The sequence below is a fragment of the Pseudophryne corroboree genome, chromosome 2 (genome assembly GCF_028390025.1).
Source record: "Pseudophryne corroboree isolate aPseCor3 chromosome 2, aPseCor3.hap2, whole genome shotgun sequence".
Taxonomy (NCBI): Eukaryota; Metazoa; Chordata; class Amphibia; order Anura; family Myobatrachidae; genus Pseudophryne; species Pseudophryne corroboree.
The window spans coordinates 692,268,843-692,292,100 of NC_086445.1; the positions used below are offsets into that span (position 1 = coordinate 692,268,843).

Genomic DNA, 23,258 nt, shown 5'->3' on the forward strand with positions numbered 1-23,258 from the left:
GATATTAACATTGGTAAAAAGTGGATCATCCACTATGAGTTCATAGCCAATAATGCCTGGCCAATCAGGAGGGATAAAAGTGTGGAAATTATGGAATCAAAAACCCACTGGAGATTCATATAATTCACAACCAATAGTGTGCTGTGCTGTGTGTCCCAGTACCACATGTGAGGTTATGTGTACTGTACAGAAAGGATGCAATTAGATAGGGAAGCAATGAAGGTTATGTGGGTGGGACTGGAATTTGATAGGCTTGTCTGAAGAGGTGAGTTTTCAGGGAACGGTTAAAGGTTTGGAGACTAGAGGTGAGTTATTGTGCATGGGAGGGCACTCCAGAGTGGGTGAAGCCCGGATAAAGTCCTGTAATTTTGAGTGTAAACAAGTAATACGTGTGGATGAGAGACGCAGATCTTGTGCAGAGTGGAGAGGTCGGGTAGAGAGATATTTTGAGACGAGTGAAGAGATGTATGTTGGTGCAGTTTGGTTAATAGCCTTGTATGTAAGTACAAGTATTTTATATTTAATACGGTAGAATACCGGTAACCAATGGAGGGACTGACAGAGCGGATCTGCAGATGATGAACATCTAGCGAGGAAGATTAGCCTCGCAGCTGCATTAAAAATGGATTGTAGTGGTGTGTGCCTATGTTTGGGAAGGCCAGTCAGGAGACTATTACAGTAATCAATGCGGGAAATAATGAGAGCAGGAATTCAAGTTTTTGCTGTGTCTTGTGTAAGATATGGTGGTATTTTGGATATGTTTCTTAGATGTATGTAACATGATCTTGAGACAGATTGAATGTGGGGAACAAAGGACAGTTCAGAGTCAAGAATGACACCTAGGCAGCGAGCTTGTGGGGTAGGGATGATTGCCGAGTTATCAACAGTGATGGAGATATCAGGTTGGTAACTTCTATTGTCCAGTGGAAATATAATTAATTCTGTTATGGAAATATTAGGTTTGAGGTGGCGAGATGTCATCCAAGATGAAATGGCAGGAAGGCATTCAGTGACATGGGCCAATACAGATGGTGACAAATCTGGGGAGGATACGTAGATTTGAGTATCATATGCATACAGATGGTACTGAAATCCAAAAGAGTTGATTAGTTTGCCAAGAGATGTGGTATAGCTTGAGAAACGCAGAGGACCTAAGACTGAGCCTTGCGGTACTCCAACTGAGAGAAGTAGCGAAGAGGAGGTGGAATCAGAGAAACAAACACTGAAGGAGTGATTAGATAAGTAGGATGAGAACCAAGAAAGGACTGTGTCCTGAAGACCTAGGAATTGTAGTGTTTGTATGAGAGGAGAGTGGTCAGCAGTGTCAAAAGCAGCAGAGAGATCAAGGAGAATAAGTAGTGAGTAATGGCCTTTAGATTTAGCAGTGACCAAATCATTCACTACCTTAGTCGGTGCTGTCTCTGTGGAGTGTTGGGCATGAAATCCTGACTGAAGTGGGTCCAGTAAGCTGTGTGAGTTAAGAAAGTGTGTGAGGTGAGTGTAGGCAAGTCTCTCAAGTAGCTTGGAGGGGCATGGGAGCTGAGAGATGGGACGGAAGTTTGAGACAGCATTAGGGTCAGAATTTAGTTTTTTTTCAGAATGGGAGTAATCACTGCATGATTGTACAGAGAAGGAAAGATACCAGTAGACCAGTGGTGGGGAACCTTTTTTTCTACCAAGGGCCATTTGGATATTTATAAAATCCTTCGGGGGCCGTACAAAAATTATCAACTTAAAAATTATCCTGCCCCCCAGTAGTTATGCCCCTTAGTGGTACTGAGTTCATGCACCAAAAAATGGGTGTGGTCAATTAAAATGGGACGTGATACACATATGCCAGTGCAGTGCCAAATAAACATATGATGCCACAGTGCCAGATACACAAATGCCCCCCACAGTGCCAAATACACAAATGCCCCCACAGTGCCAGATACACAAATGCCCCCACAGTACCAGATACACAAATGCCCCACACATGCCCCCCCACCCCACTGTGCTGCTCACTGCTGCTGCTGCTGCTGCTGCTGCTGTGTCAGGGGAGGGGAGGAGAGCGCAGCGTGTGCCTCTCCTGCCCCTTAGTGCTCCGTCCGGCGGCGGCGTGTCTCAGCTGTCAAGGGCCAGGCAGGGAGGACAGTGCAGCTATGTCGGTCGGCGGTGGCAGCGTGTAGGACCTCAAACCAGCCACCGGTTTGTGATCTAATCAGAGCTCGCGGACCAGCAGCGGAGGCTCCTGATTGGCTGCAGGTACGCAAGCTCTGATTGGCTCACGAACTGACGGCTGGTTTGAGAGCCTACTCGCTGCCGCCGGACATAGCTGCGCTCTCCTCCCTGCCCTGACAGCTGACTGAGCGGCAGCGTGTCTTGCTGACACACAGCAGCAGGTGGGCCGGAACAAACGGCTTTGTGGGCCTTATACGGCCCGCGAGCCGGAGGTTCCCCACCCCTGCAGTAGACAGAAAGAGATTACAGATTTTAGTTAAGGTTGGGATGATCACAGCAGACAGAGCTTTACTGATTTGTGAGGGTACAGAGTCAAGGCGAGAGGTAATAGAGTAGGCAGATGAGAAGAGTGCAGATACTTCATCTTCATTTGTGGGATCATATGAAGAGAAGGTGTTAGAGGGTTCAGGAAGGGAATTGAGCAGGTCTCTGGCTGTGGAAGAGTATACCATTTAATTTCGGATCTTATCAATCTTGTGCTTGAAATAGGAAGCAAGATCTTGCGCACTGATGTTGTTGATACATTCTTCATGTTCTCCGTGAGATATATAGGTGTCTGTGGTTATTCTCTCCCACCTTTTTATTTTTCCCACATACATAAGGCATATAAAATAGGTGAAAATGAAGTGGATTAATAGGAAAAGGGGGCAGGGAATAAATGCCAGTTCAGACCCAGTGCCTTGGCTGTGCTTTATTATGCATTACAGAGATTACATGACGACACCACTGTACCTGTAGGAGAGATGCACAGTTAGCTGTTGTTGGGAACATTACTGGGTCTTTAGACACATCTATCTATGTCATCTTGCTGGGCACACACAACACTCCCTATGGCATCTGCATTTGGTTTGCCCTCAAGTTGTTGTGGAATTATAAGCCCCAGTTAGGGGCTCATTTGGGCTGTGATTAAAACACAGAAATGAGCAACAATTTATCTGACCTGTACTACAAATTCCTTCCAGGTGACTGGAAGTGGAGCTTATGGTGAGATGCGGGGCTGTTGGGTGACAGTATATATGCCAGGTGACTGGAAGTGGAGCTTATGGTGAGATGCGGGGCTGTTGGGTGACAGTATATATGCCAGGTGACTGGAAGTGGAGTTTATGGTGAGATGCGGGGCTGTTGGGTGACAGTATATATGCCAGGTGACTGGAAGTGGAGCTTATGGTGAGATGCAGGGCTGTTGGGTGACAGTATATATGCCAGGTGACTGGAAGTGGAGCTTATGGTGAGATGCGGGGCTGTTGGGTGACAGTATATATGCCAGGTGACTGGAAGTGGAGCTTATGGTGAGATGCAGGGCTGTTGGGTGACAGTATATATGCCAGGTGACTGGAAGTGGAGCTTATGGTGAGATGCGGGGCTGTTGGGTGACCGTATATATGCCAGGTGACTGGAAGTGGAGCTTATGGTGAGATGCAGGGCTGTTGGGTGACAGTATATATGCCAGGTGACTGGAAGTGGAGCTTATGGTGAGATGCAGGGCTGTTGGGTGACAGTATATATGCCAGGTGACTGGAAGTGGAGCTTATGGTGAGATGCAGGGCTGTTGGGTGACAGTATATATGCCAGATGACTGGAAGTGGAGCTTATGGTGAGATGCAGGGCTGTTGGGTGACAGTATATATGCCAGGTGACTGGAAGTGGAGCTTATGGTGAGATGCAGGGCTGTTGGGTGACAGTATATATGCCAGGTGACTGGAAGTGGAGCTTATGGTGAGATGCAGGGCTGTTGGGTGACAGTATATATGCCAGGTGACTGGAAGTGGAGCTTATGGTGAGATGCAGGGCTGTTGGGTGACAGTATATATGCCAGGTGACTGGAAGTGGAGCTTATGGTGAGATGCAGGGCTGTTGGGTGACAGTATATATGCCAGGTGACTGGAAGTGGAGCTTATGGTGAGATGCAGGGCTGTTGGGTGACAGTATATATGCCAGGTGACTGGAAGTGGAGCTTATGGTGAGATGCAGGGCTGTTGGGTGACAGTATATATGCCAGGTGACTGGAAGTGGAGCTTATGGTGAGATGCAGGGCTGTTGGGTGACAGTATATATGCCAGGTGACTGGAAGTGGAGCTTATGGTGAGATGTAGGGCTGTTGGGTGACAGTATATATGCCAGGTGACTGGAAGTGGAGCTTATGGTGAGATGCAGGGCTGTTGGGTGACAGTATATATGCCAGGTGACTGGAAGTGGAGCTTATGGTGAGATGCGGGGCTGTTGGGTGACAGTATATATGCCAGGTGACTGGAAGTGGAGCTTATGGTGAGATGCGGGGCTGTTGGGTGACAGTATATATGCCAGGTGACTGGAAGTGGAGCTTATGGTGAGATGCGGGGCTGTTGGGTGACAGTATATATGCCAGGTGACTGGAAGTGGAGCTTATGGTGAGATGCAGGGCTGTTGGGTGACAGTATATATGCCAGGTGACTGGAAGTGGAGCTTATGGTGAGATGCAGGGCTGTTGGGTGACAGTATATATGCCAGGTGACTGGAAGTGGAGCTTATGGTGAGATGCGGGGCTGTTGGGTGACAGTATATATGCCAGGTGACTGGAAGTGGAGCTTATGGTGAGATGCGGGGCTGTTGGGTGACAGTATATATGCCAGGTGACTGGAAGTGGAGCTTATGGTGAGATGCGGGGCTGTTGGGTGACAGTATATATGCCAGGTGACTGGAAGTGGAGCTTATGGTGAGATGCAGGGCTGTTGGGTGACAGTATATATGCCAGGTGACTGGAAGTGGAGCTTATGGTGAGATGCAGGGCTGTTGGGTGACAGTATATATGCCAGGTGACTGGAAGTGGAGCTTATGGTGAGATGCAGGGCTGTTGGGTGACAGTATATATGCCAGGTGACTGGAAGTGGAGCTTATGGTGAGATGCAGGGCTGTTGGGTGACAGTATATATGCCAGGTGACTGGAAGTGGAGCTTATGGTGAGATGTAGGGCTGTTGGGTGACAGTATATATGCCAGGTGACTGGAAGTGGAGCTTATGGTGAGATGCAGGGCTGTTGGGTGACAGTATATATGCCAGGTGACTGGAAGTGGAGCTTATGGTGAGATGCGGGGCTGTTGGGTGACAGTATATATGCCAGGTGACTGGAAGTGGAGCTTATGGTGAGATGCAGGGCTGTTGGGTGACAGTATATATGCCAGGTGACTGGAAGTGGAGCTTATGGTGAGATGCGGGGCTGTTGGGTGACAGTATATATGCCAGGTGACTGGAAGTGGAGCTTATGGTGAGATGCGGGGCTGTTGGGTGACAGTATATATGCCAGGTGACTGGAAGTGGAGCTTATGGTGAGATGCAGGGCTGTTGGGTGACAGTATATATGCCAGGTGACTGGAAGTGGAGCTTATGGTGAGATGCGGGGCTGTTGGGTGACAGTATATATGCCAGGTGACTGGAAGTGGAGCTTATGGTGAGATGCGGGGCTATTGGGTGACCGTATATATGCCAGGTGACTGGAAGTGGAGCTTATGGTGAGATGTAGGGCTGTTGGGTGACAGTATATATGCCAGGTGACTGGAAGTGGAGCTTATGGTGAGATGCAGGGCTGTTGGGTGACAGTATACATGCCAGGTGACTGGAAGTGGAGCTTATGGTGAGATGCGGGGCTGTTGGGTGACAGTATATATGCCAGGTGACTGGAAGTGGAGCTTATGGTGAGATGCGGGGCTGTTGGGTGACAGTATATATGCCAGGTGACTGGAAGTGGAGCTTATGGTGAGATGTAGGGCTGTTGGGTGACAGTATATATGCCAGGTGACTGGAAGTGGAGCTTATGGTGAGATGCGGGGCTGTTGGGTGACCGTATATATGCCAGGTGACTGGAAGTGGAGCTTATGGTGAGATGCGGGGCTGTTGGGTGACAGTATATATGCCAGGTGACTGGAAGTGGAGCTTATGGTGAGATGCGGGGCTGTTGGGTGACCGTATATATGCCAGGTGACTGGAAGTGGAGCTTATGGTGAGATGTAGGGCTGTTGGGTGACAGTGTGTATCTGTCACTACAAGCCCAGCCCTCTTTAGGCAGGATCATGTACTGTTATGTACTGTACAGATCTGCAGGTCCAAAGCCTCCAGCTGCGTGTGCTAAGTACTCGGCGATCTGCTAGCATGACTGTAAATAGACATCATTGTTTAGATTGCAGATGGATGCAATCTCAAGGGAAGTCCATGAGTAATCTGTACTGAATAAAATGCAGTTTCTTTGCATTGACCTTGAATATAAATTTCAGAATGTGTGTTGTTGGAACCGACCTTCATAAGCCCAAGCTATTGATGGAAAATGATAGGCAAACTGTGAAGATTACCTGTAATGCTTTCAGGATAATATTTTGTAAGATGTTATATTGACAATAGCTGTTAGCCAGAAAAAATCACATGACTATGATTTATCTTTTACACCAAGAGGAAAATACTATTTTGGGTTTGTTTGCTTTAAATTAATTATCCATGTTTCCATAAACTGAAGTTATTTCACTTACCAAGAAAAAGTTTACTTTAAAGAGTCTATACTATATAAAACACCTGTATATTTAATGGCCATCTTGTAGCATTCACAGATCTGTATGTACTGCATGTATGTATCTGTACATACACAGTATAGATTTTTGGAGTGTAACAAAATGCTCAGGCCCACAGCAGCAGCCTATCCATAAATAGTGATACAGGTTGAGTATCCCATATCCAAATATTCCGAAATACGGAATATTCCGAAATACAGAATTTTTTGAGTGAGAGTGAGATAGTGAAACCTTTGTTTTCTGATGGCTCAATGTACACAAACGTTGTTTAATACACAAAGTTATTAAAAATATTGTATTAAATGACCTTCAGGCTGTGTGTATAAAGTGTATATGAAACATAAATGAATTGTGTGAATGTAGACACACTTTGTTTAATGCACAAAGTTATAAAAAATATTGGCTAAAATGACCTTCATGCTGTGTGTATAAGGTGTATATGTAACATAAATGCATTCTGTGCTTAGATTTAGGTCCCATCACCATGATATCTCATTATGGTATGCAATTATTCCAAAATACGGAAAAATCCCATATCCAAAATACCTCTGGTCCCAAGCATTTTGGATAAGGGAGACTCAACCTGTATACAGTTTAGAGAAGTGGCACACAGTTTAGGTGCGGCGGGACACTTGAAGGGGTGCCTCAGGTTTGTGGTCCAGGACAAATTCAAACTATTTATTGTCAATGTAATAGGCAAAAGCAGCGCTGGTGGCTGTCAATAATAAAATACAGTATGTGTACAGCCAGAAGTGAATCCTGTCCCTCACCACAAAATTGAACCTAAGGATGACATACAAACATAATTTACTTAATTTTATATATCTTTCTAAATTTCTCAATAAGAAACTTTTGGCCTAGGGGTGCCGTGAAATACTCTAGGGCGCTGTGATTCAAAAAAGTTTGAAAACCACTGGTATAGAGGATAAAGGGGTCTATTTACTAAGCCTTGGATGGAGATAACTATCACTTTTGAAACACAGCCTTTGACATGGAAGTTAGGAGCCGAATGGCTGGTACTGGTACTTTATCTCTGTCGACTTTATCTCCATCCAAGGCTTAGTAAATAGACCCCATAATCGGGTGTTCTGCTGGCAAAAGTGATTTTCGTTTGCTTTGCCCTGTACATAAATAGCATTATAAACATGCATGGGATAGACATAAGGATATCCTTACAAAGAAATAAGGATCAAATAAGGTTAGTGATAAAAAATAATATAAAAAAAAATAAAAAATAAAATAAGGGGCAGACTAGATGGGCCAAGTGGTTCTTATCTGCCGACAAATTCTATGTTTCTATGTTTCTATTATCCCCAGTGATAACCCATTTGGGGAGCCTATTTATTAAGCATAGCTCCCTGTTCTGTGATGTGGTCACCAAGCTGACAGTGACAATGTTGACAATCATAATGTTGACACCAGAAGGTCAACATTCATCATGGTTAAAATGTTGACATCATTAATGACAACACCAGGAAATGTTGACATTAGGTTTAGGGTTACTCTAAGGGTTAAAATATAGATTTACAGCAAAAACACATTGTCAACATTTAAACAATGTCGATATTACATCAGTGCCGACATGCTGAATAGCAACATTATGAGCATGTCGACACAATAACCATGTCATCATTCTCATATCAACCTAATGAATGTCGGCATTCTGACAGTAGACAATATACCGAAGCCCCTGTTTTGATAACAGCACCCCCAGATAGTGTTTATCCTAAACTAGCATTATTAAAATGCCCAAGGAGCCTGACAAATGTGATTTTGGTTAAAGCAATGGAGATCTTACCAAAAATCCATTACCACAGCAATTTATCATTAACCTATCATAGCGGTAGCTGCAGCTTAGCTCCTCCATTGGCCAGGAGCAGTTAGGGTTAACTTGCGCTTGCCTGGGCCAGTCTCTTTAAATACGTGCACACGAGAGCCAGTCAGCCGGCTTGTGCATGCGCAGAGAAACCGAAAGGACTATTTTTGACTGTCAGCGTTACTATTAAAAAAAGGCATAAAAAAAAATATATATATATATTAATAAGAAATATTTAAGAATCTTTAATAAATGCTTTAGAGAAAATAAATGAAGCATTTCTTTAAAGAATTTCTTTATAGTGCTTCCGCTTCCCCACTACAAAGGTAATCCTTCCGCAGATTTCATAGGCCTCGGCTCAGAAGGGGGTATAAGTATTTAATAGCAAAATGATTTGCATGCATATTTGTATCATTAACTAGTGATGTGCACCGGAAATTTTTCGGGTTTTGTGTTTGGATTCGGTTCAGCGGCCGTGTTTTGGATTCGGACGCGTTTTGGCAAAACCTCCCTGAAATTTTTTTGTCGGATTAGGGTGTGTTTTGGATTCGGGTGTTTTTTTTACAAAAAACCCTCAAAAACAGCTTAAATCATAGAATTTGGGGGTCATTTAGATCCCAAAGTATTATTAACCTCAATAACCATAATTTCCACTAATTTTCAGTCTACTCTGAACACCTCACACCTCACAATATTATTTTTAGTCCTAAAATTTGCATCGAGGTCGCTGGATGGCTAAGCTAAGCGACACAAGTGGCCGACACAAACACCTGGCCCATCTAGGAGTGGCACTGCAGTGTCAGGCAGGATGGCACTTCAAAAAAAATAGTCCCCAAACAGCACATGATGCAAAGAAAAAAAGAGGCACACCAAGGTCGCTGTGTGACTAAGCTAAGCGACACAAGTGGCCGACACAAACACCTGGCCCATCTAGGAGTGGCACTGCAGTGTCAGGCAGGATGGCACTTCAAACAAATTGTCCCCAAACAGCACATGATGCAAAGAAAAATGAAAGAAAAAAGAGGTGCAAGATGAAATTGTCCTTGGGCCCTCCCACCCACCCTTATGTTGTATAAACAGGACATGCACACTTTAACGAACCCATCATTTCAGCGACAGGGTCTGCCACACGACTGTGACTGAAATGACTGGATGGTTTGGGCCCCCACCAAAAAAGAAGCAATCAATCTCTCCTTGCACAAACTGGCTTCCCCAGAGGCAAGATGTCCACCTCATCATCATCCTCAGATTCCTCACCCCTTTCACTGTGTACATCCCCCTCCTCACAGATTATTAATTCGTCCCCACTGGAATCCACCATCTCAGGTCCCTGTGTACTTTCTGGAGGCAATTGCTGGTGAATGTCTCCATGGAGGAATTGATTATAATTCATTTTGATGAACATCATCTTCTCCACATTTTATGGAAGTAACCTCGTACGCCGATTGCTGACAAGGTGAGCGGCTGCACTAAACACTCTTTCGGAGTACACACTGGAGGGTGGGCAACTTAGGTAAAATACAGCCAGTTTGTGCAAGGGCCTCCAAATTGCCTCTTTTTCCTGCCAGTATACGTACGGACTGTCTGACGTGCCTACTTGGATGCGGTCACTCATATAATCCTCCACCATTCTTTCAATGGTGAGAGAATCATATGCAGTGACAGTAGACGACATGTCAGTAATCGTTGGCAGGTCCTTCAGTCCGGACCAGATGTCAGCACTCGCTCCAGACTGCCCTGCATCACCGCCAGCGGGTGGGCTCGGAATTCTTAGCCTTTTCCTCGCACCCCCAGTTGTGGGAGAATGTGAAGGAGGAGCTGTTGACGGGTCACGTTCCGCTTGACTTGACATTTTTCTCACCAGCAGGTCTTTGAACCTCTGCAGACTTGTGTCTGCCGGAAAGAGAGATACAACGTAGGTTTTAAATCTAGGATCGAGCACGGTGGCCAAAATGTAGTTCTCTGATTTCAACAGATTGACCACCCGTGAATCCTGGTTAAGCGAATTAAGGGCTCCATCCACAAGTCCCACATGCCTTACGGAATCGCTCTGTTTTAGCTCCTCCTTCAATGTCTCCAGCTTCTTCTGCAAAAGCCTGATGAGGGGAATGACCTGACTGGCAGTGTCTGAACTGACTTCACGTGTGGCAAGTTCAAAGGGTTGCCGAACCTTGCACAACGTTGAAGTCATTCTCCACTGCGCTTGAGTCAGGTGCATTCCCCTCCTTTGCCTATATCGTGGGAAGATGTATAGGCTTGAATGGCCTTTTGCTGCTCCTCCATCCTCTGAAGCATATAGAGGGTTGAATTCCACCTCGTTACCACCTCTTGCTTCAGATGATGGCAGGGCAGGTTCAGGAGTGTTTGGTGGTGCTCCAGTCTTCGGCATGCGGTTGCTGAATGACGAAAGTGGCCCGCAATTCTTCGGGCCACCGACAGCATCTCTTGCACGCCCCTGTCGTTTTTTTAAATAATTCTGCACCACCAAATTCAATGTATGTGCAAAACATGGGACGTGCTGGAATTTGCCCAGATGTAATGCACGCACAATATTGGTGGCGTTGTCCGATGTCACAAATCCCCAGGAGAGTTCAATTGGGGTAAGCCATTCTGCGATGATGTTCCTCAGTTTCCGTAAGAGGTTGTCAGCTGTGTGCCTCTTATGGAAAGCGGTGATACAAAGCGTAGCATGCCTAGAAACGAGTTGGCGTTTGCGAGATGCTGCTACTGGTGCCGCCGCTGCTGTTCTTGCTGCGGAAGGCAATACATCTACCCAGTGGGCTGTCACAGTCATAGTCCTGAGTCTGCCCTGCTCCGCTTGTCCACATGTCCATGGTTAAGTGGACATTGGGTACAACTGCATTTTTTAGGACACTGGTGAGTCTTTTTCTGAGGTCTGTGTACATTTTCGGTATCGCCTGCCTAGAGAAATGGAACCTAGATGGTATTTGGTACCGGGGACACAGTACCTCAATCAAGTCTCTAGTTGCCTCTGAATTAACGGTGGATACCGGAACCACGTTTCTCACCACCCAGGCTGACAAGACCTGAGTTATCCGCTTTGCAGCAGGATGACTGCTGTGATATTTCATCTTCCTCGCAAAGGACTGTTGGACAGTCAATTGCTTACTGGAAGTAGTACAAGTGGTCTTCCGACTTCCCCTCTGGGATGATGATCGACTCCCAGCAGCAACAACAGCAGCGCCAGCAGCAGCAGTAGGCGTTACACTCAAGGATGCATCGGAGGAATCCCAGGCAGGAGAGGACTCGTCAGACTTGCCAGTGACATGGCCTGCAGGACTATTGGCTTTCCTGTGTAAGGTGGAAGTTGACACTGAGGGAGTTGGTGGTGTGGTTTGCAGGAGCTTTGTTACAAGAGGCAGGGATTTAGTGGTCAGTGGACTGCTTCCGCTGTCATCCAAAGTTTTTGAACTTGTCACTGACTTCTGATGAATGCGGACCAGGTGAGGAGGATGTTCCTAGGTGGTTAACGTCCTTACCCCTACTTATTACAGCTTGACAAAGGCAACACACTGCTTGACACCTGTTGTCTGCATTTGTGCTGAAATAATTCCACACCGAAGAGGTGATTTTTTTTGTATTTTGACCAGGCATGTCAATGGCCATATTTGTCCCATGGACAACACGTGTCTCCCCGGGTGCCTGACTTAAACAAACCACCTCACCATCAGAATCCTCCTTGTCAATTTCCTCCCCAGCAACATCCATATCCTCATCCTGGTGTACTTCAACAGTGACATCTTCAATTTGACTATCAGGAACTGGACTGCGGGTGCTCCTTCCAGCACTTGCAGGGGGCGTGCAAATGGTGGAAGGCGCAAGCTCTTCCCGTCCAGTGTTGGGAAGGTCAGGCATCGCAACCGACACAATTGGACTCTCCTTGGGGATTTGTGATTTAGAAGAACGCACAGTTCTTTGCTGTGCTTTTGCCAGCTTAAGTCTTTTCATTTTTCTAGCGAGAGGATGAGTGCTTCCATCCTCATGTGAATCTGAACCACTAGCCATGAACATAGGCCAGGGCCTCAGCCGTTCCTTGCCACTCCGTGTCGTAAATGGCATATTGGCAAGTTTACGCTTCTCATCAGACGCTTTCATTTTGATTTTTGGGTCATTTTACTGAACTTTTGTTTTTTGGATTTTACATGCTCTCTACGATGACATTGGGCATCGGCCTTGGCAGACGACGTTGATGGCATTTCATCGTCTCCGCCATGACTAGTGGCAGCAGCTTCAGCACGAGGTGGAAGTGGATCTTGATCTTTCCCTATTTTAACCTCCACATTTTTGTTCTCTATTTTTTAATGTGTGGAATTATATGCCAGTGATATATCAATAGCAATGGCCTACTACTATATATACTGCGCACAACTGAAATGCACCACAGGTATGGATGGATAGTATACTTGACAACACAGAGGTAGGTAGAGCAGTGGCCTTCCGTACCGTACTGCTATATATACTGGTGGTCACTGGTCAGCAAAACTCTGCACTGTACTCCTCCTATATAATATAATGGTGGTCCCCAATGCACACAATAAAGCAGTGTGAGCACAGATATATGCAGCACACTGAGCACAGATATGGAGTGTTTTTCAGGCAGACAACGTATACTGGTGGTCACTGTCAGCAAAACTCTGCACTGTACTCCTCCTATATAATACAGCTGCTCCCCAGTCCCCACAATTAAGCAGTGTGAGCACAGATACATGCAGCACACTGAGCACAGATATGGAGTGTTTTTCAGGCAGACAACGTATACTGGTGGTCACTGGTCAGCAAAACTCTGCACTGTACTCCTCCTATATAATACAGCTGCTCCCCAGTCCCCACAATTAAGCAGTGTGAGCACAGATATATGCAGCACACTGAGCACAGATATGGAGTGTTTTTCAGGCAGACAACGTATACTGGTGGTCAGGGCCGGATTGGCCATTACATCCACCGGGGAGATCCCCGGTGGGCCAGGCGGTGCGTGGGCCGCCTGCCATTTGTGGCTCAGCCCCCCCCAGCCTATCAACGTCACAGGTTTTTTACTAGTGCGGCCCCTAAGAAGAGGCCCGCGCTACCCGGAGGAGAAGAAGTGCATGCGCTGCTAGCGCCAATGACGTCACGCACCTCTAAGGAAGAGAGGGCGGTGCGTACAGCAGCCTGCTCTCCGCTCCCTGGGCCACTGTCAGCTGCATCCTGCCCTGCCAGCCTGTGGTGAGAGGAGGGGACATTTGTACGGGCGGGGGAGAGAGGAGGAGAGAGAGAGAGGAGGAAGGAGGAGATATTCCATAGGACGAGGAGGAAGGTTATTTAGTGCTGGGGGAGATGATCTAACCGGGAATATTCTGTGCTAGGGAGAGATGATCTGCAGGGGTGGGGGGTGGGGTTGCTATTCTGTGCTAGGGCGAGATGATCTGTCTGAGGGGGCTATTGCCAAGGGTCAGTGCGTGAAGTGGGCCGGTATACCGGCACTTATTTGAGCACTGAGTTTGAAGAACCCCGCCGCCGCATTGCGCTCTCTCTCCTGTGACCGCAGCGCTACTATTTAAAATCTGCTGCGGACCGAAAGCCAATCAGGAGCGGCCGCATGCCTTCTCTTTATTGGCTGCCGGTCCGTGGCAGATTTAGATTTGAAATAGTAGCGCCGCGGTCATAGGAGCTACAGTGACGCACCAAAGGACGCCGCCCTCAGCCTCCTCTGCCACCCCGCCGCCGCCCTCAGTCCTTCTTCGTCAACTCCTGCAGTCTCCTCTAACGCACCATCTGCGAGGCCCACAGCCTCCTCCACCCTGCGCCGACCACAGCCTCCTCATCCACCGCACCGCAGACCACAGCATTCTCAGCACCACCGCTACTAAAGAGGTAATCTTACCCTGCTGCCTTTCTCTCTCCCTAGTCTCTACTGTATGCCCTTGCTGTCCCTCTCTCTGTCACTCTCCCTGTCCCTATGTCCCTGCTGTCACTTTCCCAATCCCGATGTCTCTGCTGTCACTTTCCCTGTCCCTGCTGTCACTCTCCATGTCCCTGCTGTCACTCCTCCTGTTCATCTGTCACTCTCCCTGTCCCTATGTCCCTGCTGTCACTCTCCCTGAATTTTGTCTCATACCATGTGGCATAATGTAAATTTCGGCTCATACCGTGTGCTATATTGTGAATTTTGGCTTATTCTGTGTGCTATAATGTGTGATTTCTGCTCATACCGTGTGGTATAATGTGAATGTACAGGCTCCTTCCTGCCAAGCCTTAGTGAATAATGAATATACCTGTGCACATGTCGGGTGACCTGGATAATGTGAGCTGTTTGGGGTCCTGAGGACCGAGCTTGAGAACCACTGTAATAGAGTATAGCTGTAATTGCTTTAAAATGTATTTAGTGAGTGTGCAGAGGATTAAGAGGGTCATTGAGAGTTGATCGCTAGCTGCTGTTGTTTGCTGCGTAGCGATCAGTGAAAAAAAAGGCTAATCTGCGCATGCGTATGCACCGCAATGTGCACGCATTACATACGGGTACAAAGAGCATTGTGGTTTTGCACAGGTTCTAGCGAAGCTTTCAGTCATACAGCCGTTCGCAAGGAGATTGACAGGAAGATGGCGTTTCTGGGTGGCAACTGACCGTTTTCTGGGAGTGTTAGGAAAAACGCAGGCGTGCCTGGAAAAACGCAGGCATGGCTGGGCGAACGCTGGGTGGGTGTGTGACGTCAAAAGCCGTCCCTCCGTCGTTAGAATCAATGCACACGAACAGTAACTACAGGGCTGGTCTTGTTTTGCACAAAAAGATTTTGCAGGTGCTCTGCTGCACAAGCGTTCGCACTTCTGCAAAGCGAAAATACACTCCCCGGTAGGCGGCGACAATGCGTTTGCACGGCTGCTAAAAACTGCTAGCGAGCGAACAACTCGGAATGACCCCCTAAATGTCAAACCAGTTTCAATTGTTTAAATATTTCTGCTACATCACAATACTATCTAAAAGTTTTAATGAGTTAGGTCCAGCTAATATGACATGCTCTGCCTTTTGTTGGTGTAACAACGCCTATATTACATTTTGAAGTAATCCCGCCTACTTTGGTATTGGCTCCGCCCACAGTTGTTTTGGTGCCGCCCACATGAGGCCACTTCTAGAAATTTTTCCAGTACCACTTTCATTTCCCAATCCGCCCCTGCTGGTGGTCATTGGTCAGCAAAACTCTGCACTGTACTCCTCCTATATAATATACTGGTGGTCCTCAGTGCCCACAATAAAGCAGTGTGAGCACAGATATAATTATATGCAGCACACTGAGCACAGATATGGAGTGTTTTTCAGTCAGACAACGTATACTGGTGGTCACTGTCAGCAAAACTCTGGACTGTACTCCTCCTATATTATACAGCTGCTCCCCAGTCCCCACAATTAAGCAATAAGCACAAATATTATTAATAAACGGAGAGGACGCCAGCCACGTCCTCTCCCTAACATTTCCAATGCACGAGTGAAAATGGCAGCGACGCGCGGCTGCTTATATAGAATCCGAATCTCGCGAGAATCCGACAGCGGGTTGATGACGTTCGGGCGCGCTCGGGTTAACCGAGCCATACGGGAGAATCCGAGTATGCCTCGGACCCGTGTAAAATGGGTGAAGTTCGGGGGGTTCGGTTTCCGAGGAACCGAACCCGCTCATCACTATTAAGAACAAAGAAATATAATAAAAATATATTTTACCTTAAATTTTTCTGTCACACGTCAAAATGTTCATTTGCAAGACATCCGATCATTAAATTAAACCTCACTTTTAATAATAATAATAATAATAATAATAATAATAATAATAATATATAATTATAAATCTATAATAAATAATGTAATAATATATGCCATGAGGAAAAATCTATTTAGGCTTTCATCAACAGTTATAGCTTTACTTTATTCTGCTGCATAGTATTTTCACTGTAATACATAACTAAAGGTCATCGGTCTGTAAGGCTTTGTTGACTGCATAATTCTCTACTAATTGACATGACAATAAAAGCTGAAACTGATTATATGTTTAATAATATTTGACAGGAAAAGTACATCTTTCAGTACAAAGTAAAGTGCTCCAGATATTGCGATGCTGATTAGCCTACTGCTATTTTTTTTTCCACCAGAAAAGACCCTGTGGGTTAGTTCATTGTTTGCCCGCACACTGTGTAATCTAATCAACAACATTGATCCAGGTCAGGTATTAGATCCTAAATGGATTAAACAAAAGGCATCCCCTTGTAACAAGAAGGTCAAAAAACTTCAAAGGTTGGATTTGTTTTTGTTAGAACAAAAGTGGATTACCTAGAGAATTACCTAGAGTAGTTGGTGTGGAATTAAATCCTCTGGAAATCGTCGGATATTGGTTTTGCCGGGATAATGTCTTGTACACAAGAAGAAATGGAAGATATGGGAGGGGGTGAATGTAGGGTAGGTAGAGACGCGGTAGGGACACATGCGCACATATAGAGGCAGCTGAGCATCCATTAATGGGCGTGTGCAGCCACAGTCTCTTTAAGATAATACACAAAGACAGTGTGTGTCCCAGTCACTGACAGATATCCCACTAGGCACATGAGGCATGTGCTCAGGGTACCACCTGCTGGGGCCATAAATCCCAACATGACCCTCTCCAGGAGGGAGAGAATACTCTGCTGCTGGACTTCTCTCTTAATTTATGATTGCCATCACCTGTGCTGAAACACTTTTCTTATCCATTAACCTGTTCAGCACAGGCGCAGACAATCATAAATTAAGAGAAAAGTCCAGAAGCAGAGCATTCTGTCCCTCCTGGAGAGGGTTATGTTGGGAGGTATGTGGGGCTGCCACAGCAGCCCTGCCCCTGCATAAAAGCAGCCAGTGCCTTTTTGTATTTAGCATCACGGAGGAGATGTGGTGGGGGGTCTCAGGTGTGCGAGGTTGGGACTGCAGTCTAATACTGGCTGCCCCCTACATGAACAACCTGCTGATACCTGTCCCTACTGAATGGATCTGCAGCTATGCTGAACCTCTGTGCCCGTGGAGCCAGCACGGGTGTCTCAGGTGGAGGTTATGGCCAGCACAGATGCTGTAGCATTGCTCCATGTCTGGTGGCACTGGTAGCCCAGATTGGAATGTACTCTTATTGTAATTTAAATCAGTGGTTCTCAACCTCGGTCCTCCAGTGCTCCCCAACAGTTCATGTTTTCCCGGTCACCTAGCAGTTGAACAGGTGTATTCATTACTCACTGACACATTATAAAAGACCCACAGGTGGAGCAAATTATTTAACTTGCAATCCTATGAGGAGACCTGGAAAACATGAACTGCTGTGGGTACTTGAGGACCGAGGTTGAGAACCAATTTAAATAATGCATAAATAAAGTATGTATTTTAGTGACAGGGCACATCCTTATTACATTTTTTTGTTCTATTACTGGAGACAACACAAAATTATTATATTATTTTATTTTTATTGGGGGAGTGGGGTGTCCAATAATGTTGTGCCTAGGGGCGTCCTGATCCCTAAACTGCCCCTACCCATGTAGAATAAGCAACTGAAACTTGGACTGGCCCAGGAGCATATGCCCCCCCTGCCCATCCCACCCCTATCAATGATATACCCATTATATATATATATATATATATATATATATATATATATATATATATATATATATATATATATATACATTTTTTATTTATTTATCTATTTTTGACAAGGGGGCACACAAACACTTTTTTTTGTATTATTGTTTATTTCAGTGGTTCTCAACCTCGGTCTTCAAGTACCCCCCAACAGTTATGTTTTCCAGGTCACCTAGCAGTTGAACAGGTGTATTCATTACTCACTGACACATTATAAAAGACCCACAGGTGGAGCAAATTATTTCACTTGCAATCCTATGAGGAGACCTGGAAAACATGAACTGTTGGGGTTACTTGAGGACTGAGTTTGAGAACCACTGGTTTATTTTATTTTTTAGAACACGGTGCCTGACCAGATACATGTGAGTGCAGCCATCTCACCAGCCAGGGGCACCGCTAGTGGTTCACCATGTTTTTTTCTGGCGTTCTTTCAAAGTTGCAGCCTATATATACTGTATAATAGGCTTGAAATAACCAAGTTGGAGACTTACACGGTGGGTTTCTGGCAACCTAGCAGTGATTCGCACTCAATTACATCTATAGCAATTTGCAGTTGCTGGAAAATCGCCAGAAACCTGCTTTTGCAAATTCGAAGGATATTACATCCCAGCCCAGAAGTGGAACATAGACACATTTTTTCCTTCTAAAAGCAATACAAATGACATTGTGAAATATGAAAGCATTGCCAAGAACTGCTAACATAAACTTCTCATTTATTCATACAGCAATATTGACCAGTTGCCATAAATGTCATAATTTGCCACTGAAACACTTTCCTGCCTATGAGATAGCTATTGTCTATTCCATGATACCCAATTGTAACTGAAAAGCGTAGTCAATTAGTCTCCATAAATGTGCAATGCAGACATTCATTAAAATCAATTAACACTGCATGGGAAGGAAAATCACCCCATGCAAGATTAATTAGAACTATAATTGCACTATCACAAAATACACATGGTACCTTGTTCTGTAGGCCCATACCGCCCACTAGTACCAATGTTGGTGGGATTGCATAGATTTGTTGACCCCGACAGAAAGGTCTTAAAGATAAATGCAGTGGATTACGGCAGTTCTAGAATGAATTGGATTCCTGAACTGTGGAAATTGCCTTATTTGGTCCCACTTTTGCCTGTACAAATGCTGAGAAATACTGTGAAACATTATTATTAACATAGATTTATATCTGCTTATATGTTCCGTAGTGCTTCATAATTTATTACATTTATTTGGAAGAGAAAGACAAGTAGAGACTAAAGTGTAAAATATTAAACTGCAAATAAATAATTTTTGTTGTATTCTTACATTTTTCAGTAGCATGCTTGTCTTTTATGATGTAGAACCCTGCTGAGTGCAGTACAATACACTCCTTGGTCACATCAAGTGCCTCAATTAGTGCTGGTGCTCCTATTACAGGCTTGAACTGAGGTAAGAGAAGGGATTGCCTGAGTGAGTATATATGAGTATAACAGGCCAGAAGCAGGATGTGGCTAAATCGGGCACATGCAAAAAGGAGAGAATTGTGGAGCAAGAGCATACCCACCAACATGACCCTCTCCAGGAGGGACAGAATTCTCTGCTTCTGGACTTTTCTCTTCATTTGTGATTGCCATCACCTGTGCTGAACAGGTTACTGGATAAGAAAGGTGTTTCAGCACCTTGAAGAGGTCCCACCCCCACACCACCCGGCTGTCAGGAAAAGGTCTGCACGCCGAACTCCACTGACGTAATCGCGCGTACCTCGGAGGAAGAGACGGTGCGGCTGCAGTGGATCCAGCAGGATTGGTGAGTATGAGTCTTCTCTAATCTCTCTGACCTCTGCCTACAAACAAAGTGCTCTTGTGATAGAGCAGTACTATCACTCCCCTCCCCCCCCCCTTAACCCCCCCTCCTCCCGCACACCCCACTCACGTCACCCCCCGCCCGCGGTGTACTGTGAGTAACAGATGTTGCTGGGCGATGTAATATGAGTATCGGCTAACACTGGGATTTGTAATGTAAGTAATACACGTCGCTGTGCGGTGTAATGTGAGTAATGGACACCTCTGTGCGGTACAATGTGAGTAATGGACGCCTCTGTGCGGTATAATGTGAGGAATGGACGCCTCTGTGCGGTACAATGTGAGTAATTGATGCCTCTGTGCGGTGTAATGTGAGTAATGGACGCCTCTGTGCGGTACAATGTGAGTAATGGACGCCTCTGTGCGGCATAATGTGAGGAATGGACGCCTCTGTGCGGTACAATGTGAGTAATGGACGCCTCTGTGCGGTACAATGTGAGTAATGGACGCCTCTGTGCGGTGTAATGTGAGGAATGGATGCCTCTGCGCGGTGTAATGTGAGTAACGGATGTTGAAGGGCGCTGTAATGTGACGCTACTGTGCTCTGTAATGTGAATAACGGATGCCTCTGTGCGGTGTAATGTGAGCTAGGGACGCCGCTGGGCGTTGTATTGTGAGTAACGGATGCCGCTGGGCAGTGTAATGTGAATAACAGATGCCACTGTGCGTTGTATTGTGAGTAACGGACGTCGCTGGGCGGTGTAATGTGAGTAACGAATGCTGCTGGGTGAAATAATGTGCATAAAGGATGCCGCAGTGCACTGTAATGTGAACAATGGATGCCGCAGTGCAGTGTAATGGGAATAAAGGATGCCGCTGTGGGGTGTAATGTGATGCCGCTGTACACTGTAATGTAAATAATGTGATGCTGCTGTGCGGTGTAATGTGAGTAACGGACGCTGTCGTGCGTATAATGTGTACAATGGGTGCCTCTGTGAAGTGTAATGGGAATAACGGATGCCTCTGTGGGGTGTAATGTGACGCCGCTGTACGCTGTATTGTGAATAATGGACGCTGCTGTGCAGTGTAATATGAATAATGGACATTGCCGGGTGGTGTAATGTGAATAACAGATGCCACTGTGCGTTGTAATGTGACTAACGGACATCGCTGGGCGGTGTAACGTGAGTAACAAATGCTGCTGAGTGACGTAATGTGCATAAAGGATGCCGCAGTACGTTGTAATGTGACAGTGCTGTGCGGTGTAATGTGAACAACGGATTACGCTGTGCGGTTTAATGTAAGTAACGATCGTCGCTGGGAGCTGTCATAAATAAATCTATCTACACACAGAGATGGGAGAGATGTACTAAGCCTTGAAAAGTGATAAATTTCACGGTGATAAAGTACCAGCCAATCAGCTTCTGGGTGGTATTCAGTATACCGGTGGTTGGGATCCCGGCGCACAGTATACCGGTGACGGAATCCCAACACCCGGCATACCGTCACCTTTTCTCCCTCTTGGAGGTCCACGACACCCCCGGAGGGGCTCATTTGCGCTCACCCCACTGTCGGCAAGCCAGCAGTCGGGATCCCTGCGCCGGTATGCTGGCCGCCGGCAACTCATACTACACCCCAGCTCCTAACTGCCATGTTACAGGTTGGGATTGAGAAATGACAGTTAGGAGCTGGTTGCTTGGTACTTTATCACCGTGAAATTTATCACTTTTCAAGGCTTAGTACATCTGGCCCAAATAATTATCCAGTAAAGGAACGCAGCACACCACACTCATTTCTTTTACTTAAAACCACTCAGGTTTAAATAAAAGCCGCTGAGGTTACCATACCACAAACAGACTGAGACCTCCCGCAATCAGCGCCAGGTGAACTGGAGCTATTGGTTACAAGGGGCTACATAATCTGAATGTGACCACACAGACTGATCCTTCCTAGCAGACCTTGGTCAAGCGGTTACACTCTGATTAGAACAGCCCTATTATGTATATGCTTCATTTAAGCAAAGAGATGAAGGAGATTGAAGTAGGTAAAGGAAGGTGGGTAGCTATGCCCTCCTTGGTGCTAGTTGCACCTCACGGCACAGACCACACCCCCATATTAGTAGTCACACCCCCTGCGGCAGCCCACAAGAGGCCCTTTATAAATTTCAGCTCCAGGCCCATCAGGACCTTAATCTGGCACTGTGTGGGGGGTGCTGCGCTAGGCAGCCCTGAAAAGAGCTTTTATTAGAAGATTCTTCAAGGGCTGCAGCACTTTTATGTCCTAGTGACATACTGTGCTGCGGCTCCAACACCTCCCCAGCAGCGCCGCATACTCCCGCTGGCCGGGTTCCCGGGTACTTGCGGCGGATTACGTGGCTGCTCATTTGGGAGGAGGTAAGATGGTCTCCCAGGTGAGACCTGCTGAAATTGCGTTCCGGTCGCGGTCTTAGGAGATGGACTGCGGCACTGGCGTGGACACTGTGGCTGTGCAGGGACCACCCCACTATATCCAACAGGGCAGGGAGCACAGGTCGGATTTCACAAAATTCCTTTTAACAAGGCTCTACAGTACCTGGTGGCGAGGACCAGCATAGGGGATAAGGCGCTTGACCTGTAGCCCCTCCCACAGCTCAGGGCGCCATCTACTGCTGGTGTTCACGCCCTGGAGCTGCTTCTCACTCTCTCTCACTCCCTGACAGAGATTTTGGCGCCATCTTTACACAAGTAGCTGCGGCTGATCTCCGGTACTGCAGGGCAATGTCTCCTCTGTAAATCCACCTGCCCAGGGCCGGATTAAGCCCTCGGGGGGCCCAGGGCACCCAAGACAGGAGGGACCCCCCGCCGACCACCAGCACCCCTGAAATTATTTCTGCATTGTAACTGTGACTGAGTGTGCCTGTAGCTGCTGCTTGGATTTCCTTCTCATGTATCACACTTATTGCTATCACTACAGTATATTCTGTACCCTGGGGGGCTGGGTGCATCAGGGTCTTTTATATATATATATATATATATATATATATATATATAGTGCTACACAGTATATACTGTTTTGTGTGTTTTTTTTACTGTGTATTTCAGTAACCTCATACCGTTTTAATCTCTGTTTGTGTCCTGTATTTACTGTCACATAAATCAGGTGGTTATTTGCAGGTATTGTGTTTGTCTGGCTATATTGTACTGTTACGCCCTAAGGCTACATTCCCTATAATGTCTGCCACACAGGGCGGGAAATCCGCGACGCTTCTGCATCATGCAGTGCTTGCACCAAGGATT

The 23,258-nt window shown here is 46.3% G+C and overlaps 1 protein-coding gene across 2 annotated transcripts in view; it reads right to left on the reverse strand.

Moving 5' to 3' along the window:
- Positions 1–23,258, reverse strand: part of CNTN2 (contactin 2) — a 159,801-nt gene that overhangs the window by 102,950 nt on the left and 33,593 nt on the right. Inside the window, exon 1 of one of the 2 annotated variants that reach the window (XM_063955218.1) lies at positions 19,508–19,764. The exons of the other annotated variant lie outside the window; for it this stretch is intronic. Coding sequence (XP_063811288.1) covers positions 19,508–19,751 — 244 coding nt within the window. The 5' untranslated portion in view covers positions 19,752–19,764. Of the gene's footprint in view, positions 1–19,507; positions 19,765–23,258 lie in introns of those variants that run through there. 2 annotated transcript variants of the gene reach the window in all.